The 22,366-nt window shown below is 43.6% G+C and overlaps 1 protein-coding gene across 1 annotated transcript; it reads right to left on the bottom strand.

Moving 5' to 3' along the window:
* Positions 1-10,550: 10,550 nt before the first annotated feature.
* On the bottom strand, positions 10,551-20,664 carry SNX12 (sorting nexin 12). Its single transcript, XM_033200858.1, has 4 exons — positions 20,263-20,664; positions 14,169-14,264; positions 13,141-13,265; positions 10,551-12,420 (listed from the first exon to the last, which is right to left on the bottom strand). Exons 1-4 carry the CDS (start codon positions 20,425-20,427, stop codon positions 12,318-12,320), a joined length of 489 nt encoding a protein of 162 aa, XP_033056749.1. The 5' UTR covers positions 20,428-20,664; the 3' UTR covers positions 10,551-12,317.
* Positions 20,665-22,366: the final 1,702 nt, after the last annotated feature.

Here is a 22,366-nt window from a genome sequence, read left to right as displayed (position 1 = left end):
TTCAGTAGAGACGGGTTTCTCCATGTTGGTCAGGCTGCTCTCCAACTCCCGACCTCAGGTGATCCACCTGCCTTGGCCTCCCAAAGTGCTGGGATTACAGGCATGAGCCACCATGCCCGGCCAGTTGTTACATGACTTTATGCATTTGTCAGCACCTGCAGAAACATATACTCAAGATGAATTTTACTGTATGTAAGTTTACCTTAATTAATGAAAAAGTGTATAATCCCAGCACATATCCGTGCATCTATGCATACATGAACATACACACACATTTAGAAATGAGAACAAAGGAACACACAAGGACATTTTCAGAGGTGATGGACATGTTCATTATCTCGATTGTGGTAATAGTTTCATGGGTGTGTACATATGTCCAAATTCATCAAATTATATACTTTGAGGATGTGCAGTTTAGTGTACATCAATTATACCTCAATAAAGCTGTAAGAAAAGAGGGGAAGAAACACATGAGAAGAAAATATAAATGAACATGCTTAAAACCTTGGAGCAAGAACACTTAAGACTAAAAAAGCAAAAGCTGGGCCAGGTGCAGTGGTTCATGCCTATAATCCCAGCACTTTGGGGGCCAAGGCGGGCAGATCACTTGAAGTCAGGAGTTAGAGACCACCCTGGGCAACATAGTGAGACCCCATCTCTACAAAAAAAAATTTTTTTTTAATTAGCCAGGTATAGTGGCATGTGCCTATGGTCCCAGCTACTGGGGAAGCTGAGGTGGGAGGATTGCTTGAGCCCAGGAGTTCAAGGTTACAGTGAGCTATGATTGCACCACTATACTACAACCTGTGCAACAGAGTGAGGCCTGTCTCTATGAAAAAATAACAAAAAGGTAAAAGCCATAAAGAAAAGGAATAATATATCTGACTACATCAAAATTTAAAGTTAATAAACATGAAAAAATACTTAAATTCACTAATAATCAGAAAACTGTGAATAAAGAGGAGATATTTTTTGCCTGACAGACTAAAAAAGTTTAAGAGATTGATATCAGGTGTTGGCAGGAGTGTAGGGAAATAGGTACTCTCATATACCATCTTAGTTTTCATTTTTTTGAATATCATTTCTGGCACAAAAAAAGGACTCATATACCATTGTTAGAAGTATTTGGCCTTTTTGAAGAGCAATTTTGCAGTAATAAAATGTAAAATGTACATACCCTTTGATCCAGTAACCCAGTAATCCTACTCTTCAGTACCTACCTTAGAGAAACATTGTCCATAAAAAAGAGTTAATGGCAAATGACAACCCCAAACTGGAATCCACTTCAATCAGTGCTTCTCAAACTACTGTGGTAACCAGGTGCAGTGGTTCACTCCTGTAATCCAGCACTTTGGGAGGCCAAGGTGGGAGGACTGCTTGAGGCCAGGAATTCGAGACCAGCCTGGGCAACACAGCAACATCCCATCTTCAGAAAAAAACTAAAATGAAAACTATGTATGGCAAAAGATCAGGGATTTGGGTTTTTTTATTTGTTTGTTTTTTGTTTGAGACAGGATCTTGCTCTTTTGCCCAGGCTGGAGTGCAGTGGTGTGATGATAACTCACTGCAGCCTTGACCTCCCAGGCTCAAATAATCCTCCTGCCTCAGCTTCCTGAGTAGCTGGGACTACAGGCACATGCCACCATGCCCAGATAATTTTTAAAATTTTTTGTAGAGATGAGACCTCACTTGGTTGCCCAGGCTGGTCTCAAGTGATCCTCCTGCCTGGGCCTCCCAAAATGCTGGGATTACAGGCATGAGCCACCACGCCTGACCCAGTTTGGTTTTTGTTGTTGTTGTTGTTGTTGTTATTTTTTTTTTTTTTTGGTAAATTTCCAATCCATCACGGACTGATACCTTTGTAAAGAAAAAACAAATTACTAGAAAAGTGATCATTCACTTAGATGTCATGGCCACATGAAATTGCTATAAAAGGTTTTAAATGCCTATCCTCGGTTCCTAGACTTATCTCCTTGTGTACAGGTGATAGTTCACGACTGGTACCAGTCTGTGGAATACAGTTTGAGTAGCACTGATATAAATGTCCATCAGAAGGGAAGTGAGAACTACTATATGACCCAACAATTCCACTTCTGGATATATACCCAAAAGAATTGAAGGCAGAAATGTAAACAGATATTTGTATACCTATATTCATAGTAGCATTGTTCACAATAGACAAAAGGTGGAAACAACCCAAGTGTCCTTGACAGACGAATGGACACACAAAACGTGGTATGTATGTATGTATATAAACACACTTTGGAATATTACTCAACCTACAACATGAATGAACCTTGAACACATTATGCTAAGTGAAACAAGCCAGTCATGGCTTGGCACAGTGGCTCCTGCCTATAATCCCAGAATTTTGGGAGGCCAAGGCGGGCAGATCATTTGTGTTCAGCCTGGTCAACAGGTTGAAACTCCATCTCTACTAAAAGTACAAAAATCAGCCAGGTGTGGTGGAGCGTGCCTATAGTCCCAGCTACTCTGGAGGCTGAGGTGGGAGAATTGCTCGAACCCAGGAGGCGGAGGTTGCAGTGAGTAGAAATCACACCACTGCACTCCAGCATGGGCAACAGACTGAGACTCCGTCTCAAAAAAAAGAAATAAGCCGGTCACGAAAATACCAATACCGTATGGTTCCATTTATATAAGGTTACCTATAATAGTCAAATTCATAGAAACAGAAAATAGAATGGTGGTTGCTAGGGCTGGGGGAGGGGACAATGGGGAGTTATTGTTTTGAGTTTCAATTCGGAAGATGAAAAAATTTTGGAGATGGATGGTGGTAATGGTTATATAACAATGTAAATGTACTTAATGCCACTGAAATGTTTCCTTAAAAATGGTTAAAATGGTAAATTTTGTTACATACACATTTATAATAATATATGTGTGATATACTCAACCAAAACATCCCAATAGATCAAATGTAAAGGCAGATATGAGACTCCAGATGTCTGGAGTATTATTATTATAAAGCTAGACATTAATGAGACTTGTTAAAAAAAAAAACAATTTTACTCTTCTCAATAATATTTCTTGCTTTGGAAAAGTTATTTTGCTTTTTTTTTCTTTTTTGAGACAGAGTCTCGCTCTTGTCGCCCAGGCTGGAGTGCAATGGTGCAACCTCTGCAACCTCCGCCTCCCGGGTTCAAGCGATTCTCCCACCTCAGCCTCCCGAGTAGCAGGGATTACAGGTGTGTGCCACCACACCCGGCTAATTTTTGTATTTTTAGTAGAGATGGGGTTTCACCATGTTGGCCAGGCTGTTCTCGAACTCCTGACCTCAGGTGATCCGCCTGTCTCAGCCTCCCAAAGTGCTGGGATTACAGGTGTGAGCCACCGCACCCGGCCAGTTTTAATTTCATTGAATAGAGAGAGCCATAAACCTACACAAACAAATTCTGTTAGGAATGTCAAGGGGTCCTGCAATCAAAAAGTTTGGGAACCACTGCACTAGAGAAACTGTCATGTTCAGGAATGTTCATAGGAGTACCACTTGTAAAAGCAAAATATTGAAAAAAATCTAATAGTCTATCAATAAGGAAATTGTTAAATAAACTGTTTTATAGTCATACTATGGCATAATACATCACTTTTTAAAAAAAGAAGTAAATCTGCCCAGGTGCGGTGGTTCACACCTGCAATCCCAGCACTTTGGGAGGCCAAGGTGGTTGGATCACTTGAGGTCAGGAGTTTGAGACCAGCCTGGCAAACATGGTGAAACCCTATCTCTACTAAAAAATAAAATATATAAAATAAAATAAAAATAAACCTAGATGTACCAAAATAAAAATGTTTCCAAAACACTGAATGAAAAACTTATGGGGTATGTACAGTAGGGTATAATTTTTGTTAAAATAAAAATACAATACAATGTAGTTTCTATGATAACTAGAAAAAAAGACCTGGAAGGCTGCCAGGATACACACCAAACTGTTAATAGCAGTTACTCTGGGGAAGAGGGAAAGAGGACAAGGATTGTGGGTAATGGCCAAAGTGTTAGCCCCATATATGTATAGTGTTTTGATTTTTTTTTTTTTTTTTACAAACCCACTGACATTGAGGAAGAAAGGGGACTTTCTGAGTACAGGCTGTAAGGGCTAATCTACTTACTGCAGTGGTCTTAGAGCTGATGAGTCTAGGAAGGAGCCACAGGGGGTGAAATCAGGCAACAGAGGCGGCGGCTGGCTGAAATGGTGGAGGCCACCTAGACGGCGGAACTTTCTGGGTCACACACTTCCTGCTCCCTTCCTGAGACTTAATACAAAAAAGGCCTTCACAGCCGCAGAGTGCAGCCTCTCCCGCTTCCGCCGCGAATCGGGTCACAATGCTCGCAATGAAGAACTTCATCCTGAGGCCCGCAAAGTATTGTCCCATTCCCTGGTCCCTGATCCCCACTCCCCAGGCCCATGACTTCAATGGCCCCATCCCAGGAAGAGCTCCGGGCTGGCGTTTGTGGAACGAAACCGACAGCCTAAGGCAGGACCTTCCTAAGGGCTGGACAAGCGGACTACGGCCTCATTCACCGCGGCACAACCAGAGACATTCTGAGATGCCAGAAGTGTGACCGCGACCCGGGTAGAGGATACCTAGGTTGCAGGAAAGCGCAGTTACCAACTCAGGCCTCTGGAGCTCCGAGGAAACCCGCTGACAGCTCCAAGGAAACCCGCTGACAGCTCCAGGCGCGCGGGGAAGGCCTCACTTTCGAAAGCAGCGCCACAGCGTTCCTATTGGTCTTCCATTCCAGCCAACCAGCAGATTTCCCTGTAGTCCACCCCTCAACTAAGAGGCCAATCAGAAGAGGGTATGTGCTTCCCACTGCGTACGACAGATATGTGCTTCCCATTGCGAACGACCAATTAAAGCTTATTTCTGACTAACACGTGGACAGCCAACCAGAAGGCCTGGTAATCCAACCTCTTATTATGGTCACCATCACGGTCTTGGTCCCCATCCTTGTTCCATCCCTGCATGGAATCAAAGGTATGGATCTGGGAGAAATAACTGGACGGGGGTCCAAGCTGGAGGGATGGTGGCTCAAGAGACCAAGTTATATTTCCCCGAGTATCAAAGCAGGTTGGCCATGAGGTCAGAAGAGCATGTAGTTGAGCTGTCAGTGCTGCTCTGGGCTTGACCTCAAGTAATGACAATCTGAAAAAGGTACTGGTTGTGAGAGCGCCTCAGATAATGTTGCTTTGTCACTAGACTAATCGCTTCATCTTCCCCCAGAGTCAGATGGGAAGAAACTTACACTCAGGGCCTTTAATTAAGTGTGATGGTTTATTTATGGTGAAGAGTAGTCAGTATCCTCAATTAGCAACAATAGATACTGCCTCTAGAACGACCAAAAGTTAATGTGTGGGGAAACTAAAATCTGACAGTGGTATCATTACAACTAAATATACCAGAAAATGCAAATTAAAACCATGAAATACGATTTTCACCAAATAGTTTGGATAATTATCAATTGTTTAAATTTTTGCCACTTTTGGCAAGCAAACTTTTTGTGAACAGAATTTCCCCACTTTGGGTGGGGAAACATTCTCATTTGCTGTCATTGGAAGCCTAAACTGCATTCTTTAAGAAAACAATTTCGCTTTAGCTATCAAAATGTAAAATGAGGCCAGGCACAGTGGCTCATGCCTGTAATACCAACACTTTGGGAGGCTGAGGCAGGAGAATTGTTTGAAGCCAGGAGTTCGAGACCAACTTGGGCAACAAAGTGAGATCACCCCCTCCCCCATCTCTACACACACACACACACACACACACACACACACAGAGTAAAAGGCACACACTTTTTGACCCAGCAATTCCTTCTCTCAAAATCTATCCTACAGAAATACTTATACGCTGGAGCAAGGTTATATGTAGCATTATTTATAATAGTGAATGATTGGAGACAAATTTGCATCAATAGGTGAATCATTAAATTGTGATACAACCATACCATGAAATATTATGCAGTCATTTTTTAAATGAGGTAAATTTCCAGGTATTAATGCAAGAGGAAGTCCAGAATACAATGCAAAGTGAAAAAAAGTTGCAAAACAGTACATATAATATCCCATTTTGTTTAAAAAAACCTATATACAAATGTGTGGGTATTCATATATGTATATATGTGTATATTAATATATAAACACACACAGAACAACATCTGGGAAGACACACACCAAATTAAGTTATTCTTGGAGAATGGGAGTGGTGAGAGGGACTAAGGAAAAATCTTTCACTTTTTACTTTACACATTTATGTTTTGCTTGAATTTTGTTGACTGACATTAATAATTTTTGAATTTTTATCACCACGATGAAACATTTTAACAAAATAGGCACTTTTGTAATCAGATCAATAGAGTTATAATGTATGTGTTTTAAATAAAAATAGCTCCATGGGGGCTGGGTGCTGTGGCTCACACCTGTAATCAATCACAGCACTTTGGGAGGTCGAGGTGGGCAGATCACAAGGTCAGGAGTTCGAGACCAGCCTGGCCCATATGGTGAAACCCCGTCTCTACTAAAAATACAAAAATTAGCCAGGCGTGGTGGCGTGCCCCTGTAGTCCCAGCTACTCTGGAGGCTGAGGCAGGAGAATTGCTTGAACCTGGGAGGCAGAGGTTGCAGTGAGCCGATATCACATCACTGCACTCTGACCTGGGTGACAAAGCAAGACTCCGTCTCAAAATAATACATAAATAAATAAATAACTCCATGGGGTGACTACTTCATTTTAAAATTTCAGCTAGAAGACCTAGGATACAATTAGGACAACCGTAAACCAAATCAATTCTGAGTTTCAATGGGGGTATACTCATGACTTGATATAACAGATGTGGGCAAACAAAATCTAATCAGGATAATCGTTCATTTCTGGAAGAGAAAACTAACTACACTACAACAAACTCCATCATACACAGGAAAAATTGTGCTTTCACTTTTCTGGTGGCATCACCTCCAATGTTTACTCAACTCCTTGGCAAGGTGGGAAATCATAAAAAGCTAGAGATTTAAGATACCTCAGAGATTATTTAGTCAAAATCCCTCATTTAGTCGAAATCCCTCATTGTATAGTTCAGAAAACAGGCCCAAAATGGTGAAGCAATTCAACTAAGGTCCTACAGCTAGCTATATAGCCAATTTTAGAAGTCAGGTTTCTATTCCAGGCCTGGTACTCTTTCTGTTTCTTTTCAGATCTTCCTGAGTCTTCAGTATGATGAAAGTAGGAAGTATTTTTAAATTTTATGATTAGACATCCCTATATTTAACTGTTACAACCAAAATGCATAACAAAATTAAAATGTATATGCCTCCATTAGTACAGATGATGAAAAGTTCACTGTATCTAGACAAAAAATATTATTGGTATAACATTCTCTTGAAAAGTAATACATAAATCAGGCCAGGTACAGTGGCTTACGCCTGTAATCCCAACACTTTGGGAGGCCGAGATGGGCAGATCACTTGAACTCAGGAGTTTGAAACCAGCATGGTCAACGTGGTGAAACCCCGTCTCTAACAAAAATACAAAAATTAGCCGGGTATGATGGCGCCACACCTGTAGTCCCAGCTACTCGGGAAGCTGAGGCAGGAGGATCACTTGAACCTGAACCTGGGAGGCAGAGATTGCAGTGAGCTGAGATCATGCCACTGCACTCCAACCTGGGCAACAGTGTGAGACTCCACCTCAAAAAAAAAAAAAATCTAACTGTATTTTACTGTTTACCTAAGAACTACTGTTTTATCCCAATTTCTAACTGTTCTTCAACTGGAACGGCCTCTTAACCCTTTATCTTCAGTTTCTTTATAAAGTAGTTGATGACCTATATAAAAACACTTAAAACCACCATAGGAAACACCTATTTAAAGGAAGCCTAGAGTGATTCAAAGAATTCTCTTTTGATGTTGATAATTATCCCTGGTTTGTCTGTTTTATAAGGAATGAGTTCTGTTTTTAAATGCATAGACAGAGAGACAGGGTATGGAGAGAAGAAATAAAATAGGCAACAACTGGTTTTTGTACAAACAAGGTAAAAAAAGAAGATAAGAATGAGGGGTGGTGGGTGGTCAGGAAGGGAGTGGCAGAGAACCACATGCTAAATTAGTCACCAAGACTTTATATTTCAAAAGTAAACTCAAATACTAAGATATATAAATGGAATAACAACTACCTAACCTTCAGGCTGTAATTAAAATGTTGTCCAATTTAAGACACTACAACCTGAGGACATGTGAGGGCCTTGGAGAGATTTCAGAATAATAAAAAGATAAAAGTTAAAAATGAGCCAAGTAAGGAAAAATTAGAACTTATTATATCTAAGAAGAGAATACTAAGGGTGACTCAACAGTTTTCAAGGATATGAAGAAATATCCATTTCAGTGAGCAGCTGTTCTACATTTCCACAGAAGAAAGTAATTTTACTTAAATTATTACAGCATATATTTCAACATAAAAGTAGGAATATCTTCAACATAAAAGTATCTCATGTAGGATAACTATCAAACAACTCCAGAGAAGCCTGAATGTTATCCACCTCTCCCACCTTGACTGGCTTAATTCCTTGTCTCAAAGAATGGGTTAAAGGGTAGATAAGGCATCTTTGGAATGTGAAGATTTAGACTTCTTTTGGTTCTAGCTATGTTCAAAATTTTTTGTTAGCCTCTGTCCCCCAGGTTCCAGCATAAGGTTAAGCCCTTTCTGCACTATAGATAAAGGGGATTAATTAGCAGTAAACATGCAAATACCTGTGTAAATTAGAATTCCTTATCAAAGAAAAGTATGCTTCTCCTCAGTGTTAATGGGTAAGAGGGTTTGGATTTAGGGTTCTTGCCCGGCCCAGTTCATGTGCCAAAATGGCCATTTGACATCCAAGAGAGATTTACCTGGCCTGATATTTTTAAAAAAGAAAAAGACTGGACAACTAACCAGATGTGCCTGAATCTCTTACTTTGTCTCTAGCATTTTCCTGTCTTGTATAGGCCTCTCTTCATTTTGTTTTGAGGCTGGAGTGCAGTGGTACAATCATGGCTCACTGCATGGCTCACTCCTCAACCTCCTGGGCTCAAGCAATCCTCCGGCTTCAGCCTCCCAAGTAGCTGGACTATAGGCATGTGTCACCATACCTGGCCAGATTTTTAATTTCTTTTTTTTTTTTTTTTTTTTTTGTAGAAATGAGATCTCACTCAGTTGCCCAGGCTCATTTCCAACTCCTGGACTCAAGCAATCCTCCCAAAGTGCTGGTATTACAAGCATAGGCCACCACACCCACCTCTTCAACTGAACTCTTAAGGTCTATGAAAAAAGAGAATGTAATATCATATTTTACTTGTACCACAACCACTCCACCCTATCCCCCGCCCTGCTGTTAGCATAGGACCAGACACAGAAGACTATTAGCACTTGTTAAATGAGGTGTCATCTGTCCAAATTTTTGTTAACACTTTATTTTATAGCTGCTTTTCTATTTATTCTGCAGTTCATTCTCACACTGCTGCCTACGAAGGCTGTATCTCTCTTTACCCTTACTTTCCTTTATTTCACAGAAATATCCATTCTTCCCTATCCCCTCAGATATTTTTAGTCATCTCATTCATGAACTACCAGAAACCTCAACTTCCTCACAGCCCCCACTCTTCTGCTTAGAACCAAATACTGCTAAGTAATGTTAATTTCCTTTTTTTTTTTTCTTTTGAAATTTTTTGTAGAGACGGTGTCTCACTCTGTTGCCCAGGCTGGTTTCAAGCTCCTGGGCTCAAGCAATCCTCCTGCCTCAGCCTCCCAAAATGCTGGGATTACAGGCATGCATAAGCCAACCACATTCAGCCTTAATTTGCTAATGTTTTAAACACATCACTTTCTATACCTTCTTTCCATGTTGAACTACATTAAAACTAGCTTTGATTTTCTAAATGACAAGACTGCTACCTCCCCTCATTCCAGCCCTTGCCAAAACCCCCTCTGTGTAGGGAAACCATTTCAGAGCTCAATGGTCAGATGAATATCCACCCACCAAAAGTTCTGAGAGTTCACCCACCTTTCTGCCTGTGTCAAACTTATTTGGAAAAAAAAAAACAAAACAGTGTCAATTGAGGTAAAAAGCCTATAGAAGAAATGTTTGTTGGTGTTGTGTGGGTGTGTCAGAGGATGAACACATTCATGTGTGTTTATGTACATGTATTACATATGCAGACACACACACACACACACACATATATATATAATAAATATATTCTGCCCAAATTAGCACAAACCCACAAGCTTAAAAACCAAATCTGCTAAATGTGACTCAAACCACAGGTACTGAGCCTACAGCTACTTCCTACAAGCAGATGCATTACCTCTGTGACAAAGTCAGTTGTGAGTTGCACAAAGGATAGGTAAATATCATTAAGATAAGTTAAGATTCTGCTTTTTAAAAAAATTTAAATGCAAAACATTACCTCAGGACACCGGCCACATTGTATGATTTCTGCATAATACCCAGCATATCCTAGACACTAAAAAATACTAAATTTACAACTTAAGCAGGAAAACAGAGGCTTGCTTCACAGTGGTTTAATATGAACAGAGTTGAATATGACATTGTCTGACAGAAGAATGAACAGTTTGCTGAATAAAAGCCCCGAGTCAGGATATATATACACAGCAGAAATGGGGCCTCAGACTCTCAGCACTTGTGCACAATGAAAGAAGAAATCGTTTTTAAAAAATGTCTATAACAGAGGATACAAATCAAAAAGGCAGCAACAACAACATTGGTGAGGTGGGAAAGGGAGCAGAGCCACTCATATGGGGCTGCTTAGCCCCTGGCACAGGCTCAGCAGCTGGAGAGCCGTCTCAAGGAACTTCAACATTTAGATGGGCTCCAAATCCTATGTCAAAATATAATCCTAATCTCTCTGATCAGGGTCAGTCAGAATCAGCAATCCTTTCCCCAACACCCTGCATAGAAAACTCCAATCTTTCCATGATAAGGAGTCTAAGCAAAGAGCCCCCACCTCTCACCTGGCACCAAAGTTAACTTGCTCTCACCCCACCACTTGGGACAGACATTGGGCCCCAGCAAACAAACCACCCCCTCCCAGACAGAAACCAGGATAGTTGCCAGCCTCAAGAAGCTGCTTCACATGTTAAGATTTAGGAAATCCATACCAAGCTGCTATCCATAGTTCAACTTCTGGAGAAAATGCTGGAGTTGCATGAGAAACAAGTGCAGGCAGTTCAATAACCCTGTGACCACGCTGGGGAGGGCAGCAAAAATTCTTGCCCCTGAGCCCCATTCAACAGCTCAAAGTGCTTAGGAGAAGTCAGAGACTGTGTGGTTGGTTTGTGTGCTTCTGCCCTGTGGCAGCACTAAATGGGATGGGGGAAAGGAGAATGGAAGGAAGACAGTGTTGATGCCCTTCCCTACTGCCAGGAAGAGCCTAGAAGATAATCCACTCCCACCCTTCAGGGAGTTACCTGGCAGTGGTGAGTTGCCCCCACCCCTCAAGCCACCAAACCTGCAAAGCTAACCCATAAAGTAGCAAGGGCTTAGGGAGGGAGAACTGTTGGCCCATACTGACTCACCAGCTGATGAGCAAAAATAGGCAGCTAGAGTGGGAGCCACAAAGGGAGAAGGGCTAGGCAATAGGAGCTCCCCTACTGCCCTATGGCTTTCTTCTGACTCTGAAGCAGCCATAATGATGGGCCCAGAAAACCCACACACCCTGCTCCATACAACAGACTGCTTGGACTCTAGGAGGATTACTGCCATGGAAAGCAACAAAGGAGAGAGAAAGCAACAAAAGAAACTGTTAAGAAAACTGGGAGCAGGCCTAGAGAAAACAAGGAAAGCTTCTGAGTCTCTACCACCTTTCCAAAAGGAAAAAATACATGCAGTTAGGAAAGGCAGGGTTTTTCCCTGCTCAGTGTTCTTGGTTAAACCTAAGAGTAAGAAAAATCCCCTGGACTTGCAGCATCAGTATGTATCCAAGTGCCTCACCAGCACAAGCGCCCCCCTCCCCCCAGGTTAGCCTTCTGGCATGGGTAAATGCCCAAGAAATTGCCTTCCAGTCTAATCCCCCCACCCACCCACCCCAACCCAAGCAAAGGGCATCTGCCTGTGGGTTCCCACCTCTCCTCAGAGAAGAGGATCCTAGCAGAGTGCCCACATGGTGTAGTCAGGTACCAGGGAGCACAATGCCAGACAGTCTATCAGGCCAGGAGATGGGCAGCCAACTTCAGATCAAAGACAGAGAGAGGCTTAGTGTAAAAACCAATGTCATTTCAGCAGGAAAGTAGAGGGCAGGTGGTGAGAGGGGCTCCTACTGGCGCACCTTCCCCGGGACGTAGTTCCTGTCAATTGCCTCCTCCTGCAGGAACATGTGTAGGCAGCGTTCATTCTGAGCCAGTGGGTGCCCAGCAATTCTATAAAGAAACCAGGATGGTTATCAGTAGTATTCAGAATCAGAGAGAATTAGCAGAGGGATGGAGATGTGGACAGGGGAGGAAGGGCAAGGTCAGCCCTAAGGTTCAAGCCAGTAGAGGACAGCAGTAGGGTACCACCTCAACCCTAATACTGTAGAGGGGATGGGGAATAGAGGGGCAAGACAGGGAAATCCCTAGATACAACCAACATACTGTGCTTTCTCAGGCTCTGACATACAGGATCAGAATCCTACTCAAAGGAATGGAGTTTTACTGTCCAGTCAGCCCACCACATAATTGGCACCACATCGTGGTACCCATTATAAAAGGTGAGCTGGGTGCGGTGGCTCATGCCTGTAATCCCAACACTTTGGGAGGCCACGGTGGGTGGATCACTTAAAGTCAGGAGTTCGAGACCAGTCTGGCCAATATGGTGAAACCCCATCCCTACTAAAAATACGAAAATTAGTCAGGCATGGTGGCCGGTGCTTGTAATCCCTGCTACTCAGAGGCTGAGGCAGGAGAATCGCTTGAACCCAGGAGGCAGAGGTTGCAGTGAGCCGGATCACACCACTGTACTCCAGCCTAGGTGACAGAGTGAGACCCTGTCTCAAATAAATAATAAGTAAATAAATAAAAATAAAAGGTGAGGTAAACAAAACATAAAGAAAGACTACGATGGTAAAAGTAGCAAGTGGAGCCCCCAGGAACTTGGCTTACTTGTTAATAAACTGCTCGAGGCCCTGCCTCCTTTCTTCGATGAAAGACTCTTCAAAGATCCCTTCATCTCCTCGGAAAGGGAGCTGCCGCTTCAAGGCTTTCCCAGGCAGTGGTGGTACTACAATCTGCAGGCACACACAAAATTCCAGCCACATGGGAGAGAGACAGAGTGGGAATGAGATGGTAAAGCACTATGTACCTCATTTCTTATTAGGCATAGGGTCTATCCTGTCCCATAGCCAGCAACTTGCAAGAACTAAGACCATAAGAACAGTCAGGATGGCTCAGGTCAAAAATTAATCCGTTTCTATGGGAGGACAGGTTTACCACCTCAAAAGAAGGAAATAAACTCCAAATAATCCTCACTTTCCTTAACAAGCCACTACCATTCAAGAATTTAGCTAGGATTTCCCTGACACTAGACTTTCCATTTTTAGCCCCTACAGGAATTAAATTGTACAACTTTACTAGCGACTAAGTGAAGTAATACTTTAAAAAAAAAAAAAAACTTATCCTGAACTTACCACTTTCTTTCTTTCTCTCTTTTTTTTTTTTTTTTGAGACAGAGTCTTGTTCTGTCACCCAGGCTGGAGTGCAAGGGCACGATCTCGGCTCACTGCAACCTCTGACTCCTAGGTTCAAGCAATTTCCATGCCTTAGCTTCCCAAGTAGCTGGGATTACAGGCATCCACTACCACACCTGGCTAAACTTTTGTATTTTCTGTAGAGATGGGGTTTCACCATGTTGGCCAGGCTGGTCTTGAACTCCTGACCTCAGGTCAGGTGATCTGCCGCCTCCGCCTCCCAAAGTGCTGGGATTACAGGCATGAGCCACAGCGCCCAGCCAGAATTTACCACTTTCAAGTTTCAAAAGGTTATCCCCCCGATCTAAAATACTGAGATTTGATGGATAAGAATGTGTTCACCCTCTTCATTCCCTTCAAGACTTTATAGACTGTGGTTGTATGCCCCCTCAACCTATGTAGATCTCCTCCTCCAAAGATGCCACATAGAGAACAAGGCCATACCTTGCTATCTCGCTCCAGCTCATTTTTCAGCCACTCAAAGTCACTGTAGCGCCGCCGTACGCAGGACTCCTTCAGCTTGAAGATAGGTAGGTTTGTCTACATAGAAGGAAAAATGAAAGAGGAAAGATGGAAAGTAATGTTCAGCCTGTGGTAGCCACCTGTCTGAGTAACTTGGACAGGTCCCAGTGAAGAAATAGCTTCTATGGATCATGCTCCTATAACCTTTCAAATCACCACCAGGTAAAGACCAACCCTTACCACATCCAACCTTGTCACAGCTGATGATCAGAAGTCCCTTGCTGCTTAGAATTTATCCTACACGTAGACTTGCAGTAGTATGTAAATATGTACGTATGAGTTTTGACCGGGCTTGGTGGCTCACGCCTATAATCCCAGCACTTTCGGAGGCCGAGGCGGGCAGATCACTTGAGGTTAAGAGTTCAAGACCAGCCTGGCCAACACGGTGAAACCCCGTCCTACTAAATACACAAAAATTAGCCAGGCATGGTGGCACACACTTGTAATCTCAGCAACTTGTGATGCTGAGGCAGAAGGATCACTTGAACCCGGGAGGCAGAGGTTGCAGTGAGCCGAGATCACACCACTGTACTCCAGCCTGGGAGACAGGGTGAGATTCTGTCTCAAAAAAAAAAAAAAAAAAAAGAGTTTCATTGCATTTTATTATTTATAATAATAATAAATATCTACGAATATACATAGGTTACAATGAATTATGGTATACCCGTATAGCAGAATATTAAATAACTATGAAAAGAATGTGAAAGCCAGGTGCAGTAGCTCACACCTATAATCCCAGCACTTCGGGAGGCCGAGGCAGGAGGATAACCTGAGCCCGAGTTTTGAGACTAGCCTGGAAAACCATAGCAAGATTCCATCTCTACAAAAAGTAAAAAAGCCAGGTGTAGTGGCAGTGCTCGCCTGTGGTCCCAGCTACTCAGGGGGATCACCTGAGCCCAGGAGGTCAAGGCTATGGTGAACTGTGATCATGCTACTGTAATCTGGCACAGAGACTCTGTCTCTCGAAATAAAAATGAAAGATCTCCATGTGCCAGTATGGAAAGATATTAAGTAGTAAAATAAAGGTATAGAACAGTATATATATATATATATATAGCTTGCCTCTATTTGTGTTTTAAAAAGGGATATATGTATATATTTACACTGATGAATAAAGTATTTATGAAAAGATACTGGTAATGGTGATTGACTTTCGAGAGTAAGAGAAGACAACTGGAATGGGTGGGATAGTCATGTTTTTCATTGTACAATTTGAATTTATCATGTGTACATATTACATTTTCCTTTAAAAAGTGAATTTAAATTCCCTGTAAAGAGAAAAACACATCAAGGTATGCCTACCTCTGCTCTTCCTGTCCAAATCCTCTCCATTCTACCACTGCTTACTCAACTCTCACTTCATACAAAAAAATTTCCTGACAACACCAACTGGATCTATTGGTTTACCTCCTCTCTGAACTCTTCTGACATTCATACTTTAGCATTGCCTGATATACTATTGTTTTATGCATCATGTTTGCCTTGTCTAACTAACTAATCTCATTAAGATCAGAAACTATGACTACTTCTGCATCTTCTAAAATGCAGAATATGCAAGTTACTCAATAAATGCTCAATTAATTAATAGAGACTCTATGTGTCTGTTTATCCTCTCCTCATCTAGAAAATGCAGAAGAAATCGCCATTACAAAAGCTGGCTTACCAAAGCTTGCTCCCTGATATAAATTAGCTCATTTCTACATTTTAAACACTGAGATTCCCAAGGCTCTAGTGGCAACACGAATCCCCTGACAGACAGAAAGCCCTGATCTTCATTCCTGCCTACAAGTTCTAAATAGAAATGGCCAACCACATGTATTAATACTGACCATATTTACTGCCAGTCAATTCAGGTGAGAGGATGAATAAAATAAACTAGTTATCTCCTTTCTCCACAACTGCCTCTTGGCAGGAAAAGAGCATCTCGAAACTCTATTAGAGCTTCACACAGACCCCACACTACATCATGCTTTGTACTCCTTGACACTGGAAATTGTTTTTTCAGGATCCAGTTCTTAAACAGGCCATCAAAAGCCAAATAACTGGCCAACTTACATTAGTTAAACTCCATCCAGGATCGTCAAGGTTCAAGGAATGTCAATAGGTTGAAATGGAGTGAGATTCATATAAAGTAATATTACTGGCCGGGCGCGGTGGCTCAAGCCTGTAATCCCAGCACTTTGGGAGGCCGAGACAGGTGGATCACGAGGTCAGGAGATCGAGACCATCCTGGCTAACACGGTGAAACCCCGTCTCTACTAAAAAATACAAAAAAAAACTAGCCGGGCAAGGTGGCGGGCGCCTGTAGTCCCAGCTACTCGGGAGGCTGAGGCAGGAGAATGGCGTAAACCCGGGAGGCAGAGCATGCAGTGAGCTGAGATCCGGCCACTGCACTCCAGCCTGGGTGACAGAGCAAGACTCTGTCTCAAAAAAAAAAAAAACAAAAAAAAAAAAAAAAAAAAAAAAAAAAAAGTAATATTACTAAACCATTATCTATTTAAAAGAATAAAATAAGGGCTGGATGCGGTGGCTCATGTCTGTAATCCCAGCACTTTGGGAGGCTGAGGCGGGCGGATCACTTGAGGTCAGGAGTTCAAAACCAGCCTGGCCAACATGGTGAAATCCTGTCTCTACTAAAAATACAAAAATTAGCCAGGCGCTTGTAATCCCAACTACTCAGGAAGGTGAGGCAGGAGAATCGCTTGAACCTGGGAGGCAGAGGCTGCAGCGAGCCAAGATCATACCACTGCCCTCTAGCCTGGGTGACAGAGCAAGACTCTGTCTTAAAAAGAAAAAAAAAAAAGGAATAAACAAGGCCAAGCACAGTGGCTCACGCCTGTAATCCCAGCACTTTGGGAGGCTGAGGCAGGCGGATCACCTGAGGCCAGGAGTTCGAGACCAGCCTGGCCAACATGGTGAAACCTTGTCTCTACTAAAAATATAAAAATTAGCCAGGCATGATGGTGTGCACCTGTAATCCCAGCTACTGGGGAGACTGAGGCAGGAGAATTACTTGAACCTAGGAGGCAGAGGTTGCAGTGAGCTGAGATCGTGCCACTGAACTCCAGCCTGAGTGACAGAGTGAGACCCCATCTCAAGAAAAAAAAAGAATAAATAAGGGGCCAGGCATGGTGGCTCATGCCTGTAATATCAGCACTTTAGGAGGTCAAGGCAGGAGGATCACTTGAGACCAGCCTGGACAACACAGGCTGTCTCTATAAAACCTTATCTCTACCAAAAAAAAATTTTTTTAAATAAATCCAGGAGTGATGGGATTTGCCTTTAGTCCCAGCTACTCAGGAGGCTAAGGTGGGAGGATCACTTGAGCCCAGAAGGTCAAGGCTGCAGTGAGCCATTATTGTGCCATTGTACTCCAGCCTGGGGAATAGAGCAAGACCTAGTCTCAAAGAATTAATTAACAAGCTGGGCACGGTGGCTCACGCCTGTAATCCCAACACTTTGGGAGGCTGAGGCGGATGGATCACTTGAGGTCAGGAGTTCCAGACCAGCCTGGCCAACATGGCAAAACCCTGTCTCTACTAAAAATACAAAAATTAGCTAGGCGTGGTGGTGCATGCCTGTAATCCCAGCTACTTGGGAGGCTGAGGCAGGAGAATCACTTGAACCCAGGAGGCAGAGGTTGCAGTGAGCCGAGATCACGCCACTGCACTCCAGCCTGGGCTACAAGAGTGAAACTCTATCTCAAAAAAAAAAAAAAAATTAGCCAGGTGTGGTGGCACCACGCCTGTATGCCTGTAGTCCCAGCTACTCTGGAGGCTGAGGCAGGAGAATCGCTTGAACCTGGGAGGTATAGGTTGCAGTGGGCTGAGATCATGCCACTGCACTCCAGCCTGGGTGAGAGAGCGAGACTCCATCTCGAAAAAAAAAAAAAAATTGTGGAAGAGACCAATTAAAAGTTTAGTGAGTAGAAAAATTTTACATGCTAAAGTTTTGCTACTAAGTGTTGTCCAGGAGACTGAAGTATAGTAGAAAGAATATGGAGTCAGACATATTTGTGTTAAAATCCCAGCCCTGTCAGTTATAGTTATGTGTACTTGGGCAAGTTACTTAAACTGCATTCCTCCTCAGTTTCCCATGTGTAAAACGAAGTTTTGTAAGGATTAAGACAAATTAAAACCTAGTTCAGTGCCTGGCACACAGCAGGCACTAGATGAACAGTCCCTGTTGTTACTAGAATACCTGGAGTAGGGCCAGGCGTGGTGGCTCATGCCTGTAATCCCAGCCCTTTGGGAGGCTGAAGCAGGAGGATCACTTGAGGTCAGGAATTCAAGACCAGCCTGGCCAACATGACAAAACCCCGTCTCTACTAAAAATACAAAAATTAGCCGGCATGGTGCATGTGCCTGTAATCCCAGCTATTCGAGAGGCTGAGGCAGGAGAATTGCTTGAACCCAGGAGGCGGAGGTTGCAGTGAGCCGAGATCGCACCACTGCACTGCAGCCTGGGCAACAGAACGAGACTCCATCTCTAAAAAAACAAAAGAATACCTGGAGTAATGAGCGGTTTCATTCAAAATCCCTAAGACTCTTGGCTAATGCATCGAATGTCTCCAAAACCCCACAGCAGACAGCCCTTATGCTGTACTAGTTATGCCCAAGCTCCCTCAGGTAACTAAGTTCTCCAGCACTGACAATTTCCTGCTTTTATCATATTCTAAAGGACCTAAATTCCATTCTCCCCAAAGACATGATTTCAAATAGTTCTTATATAGACAAGTGTTTCTCATGTTTTGCTATTCACTTTTCTTTCTTTAGTTTGGATTTTGCCAAGCTTGGAATCTGGAATCATCATTTCTCAATAAGATTTCAAAGCCCAAGTAGGAAACCACAATTTCTCATTTAATTCACTCCTTCAACAATGAAAGCACATACACTCTTTTAGTTCTTCAACGCTGTTTGAGCAGGATGCTGTCCACAGAGAATATTCTGGCCTTTTAGTCTGAGAAGAAAACATAGGGAAAACTGGAAAATGATTCTCAAACTGTTTTGCCTACAACCACTTCAAGTGGGCAAAAGATCCTGTAAACCAAATACTCTATCTGGACATTCCATCCTTGCATTATGGGCTAAGCACTAGAGTAAAGTCCTCTGTCATGCATGCTGGAAGAAGCCACTCCTGGGCTGTTCTGAAATGTCATGTATTAAAGTAACTACAGACCAGGGTCAGAATCCAAAAGGGTAATCTAGGACAGAAAGGGCAAAAAGCCATTCATATACAAAGTACCTAAATGAGAGTCAATAAATACGGAAATAAACACTCTGAATACTTCAAATCTAAAGGATCAGCATAGAATGAAAGCAGTGACTGACAAGGCACCAATCCCAGGGCAAGGCCAGGTTTCAAGGCGAGACAGAATGTAGTACCTGCGAAAACTTAAGCATAAAACATTTATCTCCTTCAGATGCTGATCCGACACAAGTTAGGAAAGCGCTCGGTCTCAAGGAGACTCCCTTTCTTATTTCTGCTCCCACAAGCCCGCTGTCTGCCTTTTCTGGAATCTACCTTTCCTTAATTCAAGGCTTTGCTTAACTCCATTATCCCAGGGAGACCTCATTAGAAAGCAGCCGTCCTTCCTGCCCTCCCTCTTCAGACTTCCCGCAACCTAGTTTAGTTATGGAGCTCAGCGATAGCTTGGCTTGGCTTTCCATCCCCCAGCCCTCTTCCATCCTCCCTCCCTTCCTTCTGTCGTGATTCCTATCTCCTTGAATTCCTCACTCTAATCTTTTTCCATCCACCCCACCCTATCCAGCCATGCTTCACTTCCTCATGGGTAGTTTTCCTGCATCCCCGTCCGATGTCTCCCTCAGGAGTTTTCTGCATCCTCCGGTCACAACCGAATCGGCAAACCTCTCTCCAAGCCTATTATGCCCCTAACCCCCAAATGACCCCTAAGGCGTCTTGCCCGCCGTTAGTTGTCCTCGCGGTAGCCTCCCTCCCCCCTCCCGCCCGCGCCGCCCGGTCCTCCCTCAGCTGTCTCCCTCACCCCGTGACTCACCCGCATGCGAACCTCATAGGTGGTGAAGCGCGCGCGTCCCACGCCCACCGTCTGAGGATTAAAGATGTCGATCTCCAGGAAGTTACTTGGCGGCCCGTAAGCGTCGGTCAGGTCCTGCGGCTTCGAGTTAAGGCGCCGGGTGTCAGCTACTGCCGTGTCCGACATCTTTCCGAAGGAGAGCCTGGGACCGGGGAAGGGGGGTGGGGGACAGAGGCCTGAGGCAGGAGCGCGCACGGCCCCTCCCGCTTGCAAAATAACCAGCCAACCCACAGGCGGCGGCGGCGCGCACGCGCGCCCACGCACGCGCGCACGCGCACGCCGCTCGGGCCCGGGCCCTGCGCCCTGAATAGCGGCCGTGCTGCCTGCTGCGCGCCCTGTAGAGTGGAGGCCATATTCAGGCTTCCGGGTGATGTTTGTGGCCACCCGGGAACCTGCATCCCCAATACGCAGTACCCAATACCCTGCTTAGCACCACTGGCTGGCTCCGCCAATCGCGGCTCCTCAACCCAAGAAATTGTCTCATACCGTGTATCAATCAACAGTGGGTACTGCCCCGCGAGCCAGGCTCCTACAGTGATAGGTCGAAGCCCCGTGACCTGAATAAGTACTGGTTTTCCGCGAAAATAGAAGGGTGGTCTATGGAGGGTGGGGTTCCAACAATAGTACTGAGAACCTATAACGTAGCCGTCCCACCTGTGCCATGATGCTTTCAGTTCATGCCACACACAATGGCGCACTCAGCACTACGTATGGTGCCAGGAAAGCAGCAGGCAACTAGGATGGGGTAAAGAAAGACATTTCTCTCTCACTTTTCAGGAAAATTGGGCATATCTTACTCCTTGTTGCCACACTCCAGGTGTACTCAATCTTACATTTCTCAGCAAATTGAGGGTACTTACTTCATACCTTCTATTTCTGCTCCACAGAACTCCATACTTGGCGCTGCTCTGAGGTTGCCTGCAACCCATAATGGAGCTAGAATAAATGTTTACATGAGAATATCTATAGAAATACTAATATTTATATGACTAATTTGCATATGCTCTACATTAAAGGGTAGACAGGGTGATGATTTCAGGTCATCCTTTCTCCACCTTTCCCCTGCCCTCCTCTGCTCAAAAAATATTTCCCATATCACTGATGCCAGAAATTCTTTCAACAGAGTATGAGGCCCTACAATTTCACAATTGCTATTTAATTCAATTTAACCAATATCCACTAAGCAACTACTTACGTGCCAAGCACCATGCTAAACACTAAAGTCCTGGAGTTAAATAAGAGAGTCCCTGCCCTCAAGGAGTTAACATTCTAGCAAGGGAGACAAGTAAACAAAACTAATATAATGTGACAAATACAAAATCAGTAAATGTTCAAAGCAGCACATAGGAAATGTATAATTGGAAAAATTAGGGGAGGCTCCCCTGGAGGAGGAAACATATGAGTTTGACAGACATGAAAAGACATAAAGGACAAATAGGAGTGGAAATAGGGAAAGGTAATTTCTGGAATAAGAAACAGCATATGCAGGCCGGGCGCAGTGGCTCACACCTGTAATCCCAGCACTTAGAGAGGCCGAGGCAGGCAGATCACTTGAGGTCAAGAGTTCGAGACCAGCCTGGCCAACATGGTGAAACCCCGTCTCTACTAAAAATACAAAAATTAGCTGGGTGGGGTGGCACACGCCTGTAATCCCAGCTACTCGGGAGGCTGAGGCAGGAGAATCGCTTGAACCTCGCTTGAATCGCAGAGATTGCAGTGAGCTGAGATCATGCCACTGCACTCCATCCTGGACAACAGAGCAAGACTCCATCAAAGAAAGAAAGAAAGAAAAGGGAAAAAAAAAATAAGAGAGAGAGAGAAATATGCAAAGTCCTTGCAATAAGAAATAGTAGGGCATTTTTAGGCATTTATCGCCAATTCAGACTGTGTGATGGAAGTGTTTAGAAAGGTAGACTGGCTAGGGATGGGCAGACAAAGGATGATCTGCTTATATTAAGCAAAGGATCTCTGACTTTATGATAAGTGATACAACGCTTTATGGTAGGTGATAGGGAGTCCCTGAAGGATCCTAAGCAGGAAAAATACATGATCAGATGTATGTGTT

Source organism: Trachypithecus francoisi, unplaced genomic scaffold (assembly GCF_009764315.1).
Source record: "Trachypithecus francoisi isolate TF-2019V2 unplaced genomic scaffold, Tfra_2.0 Lachesis_group6, whole genome shotgun sequence".
Lineage (NCBI taxonomy): Eukaryota > Metazoa > Chordata > Mammalia > Primates > Cercopithecidae > Trachypithecus > Trachypithecus francoisi.
This window is presented reverse-complemented; position numbering and strand designations above follow the sequence as displayed.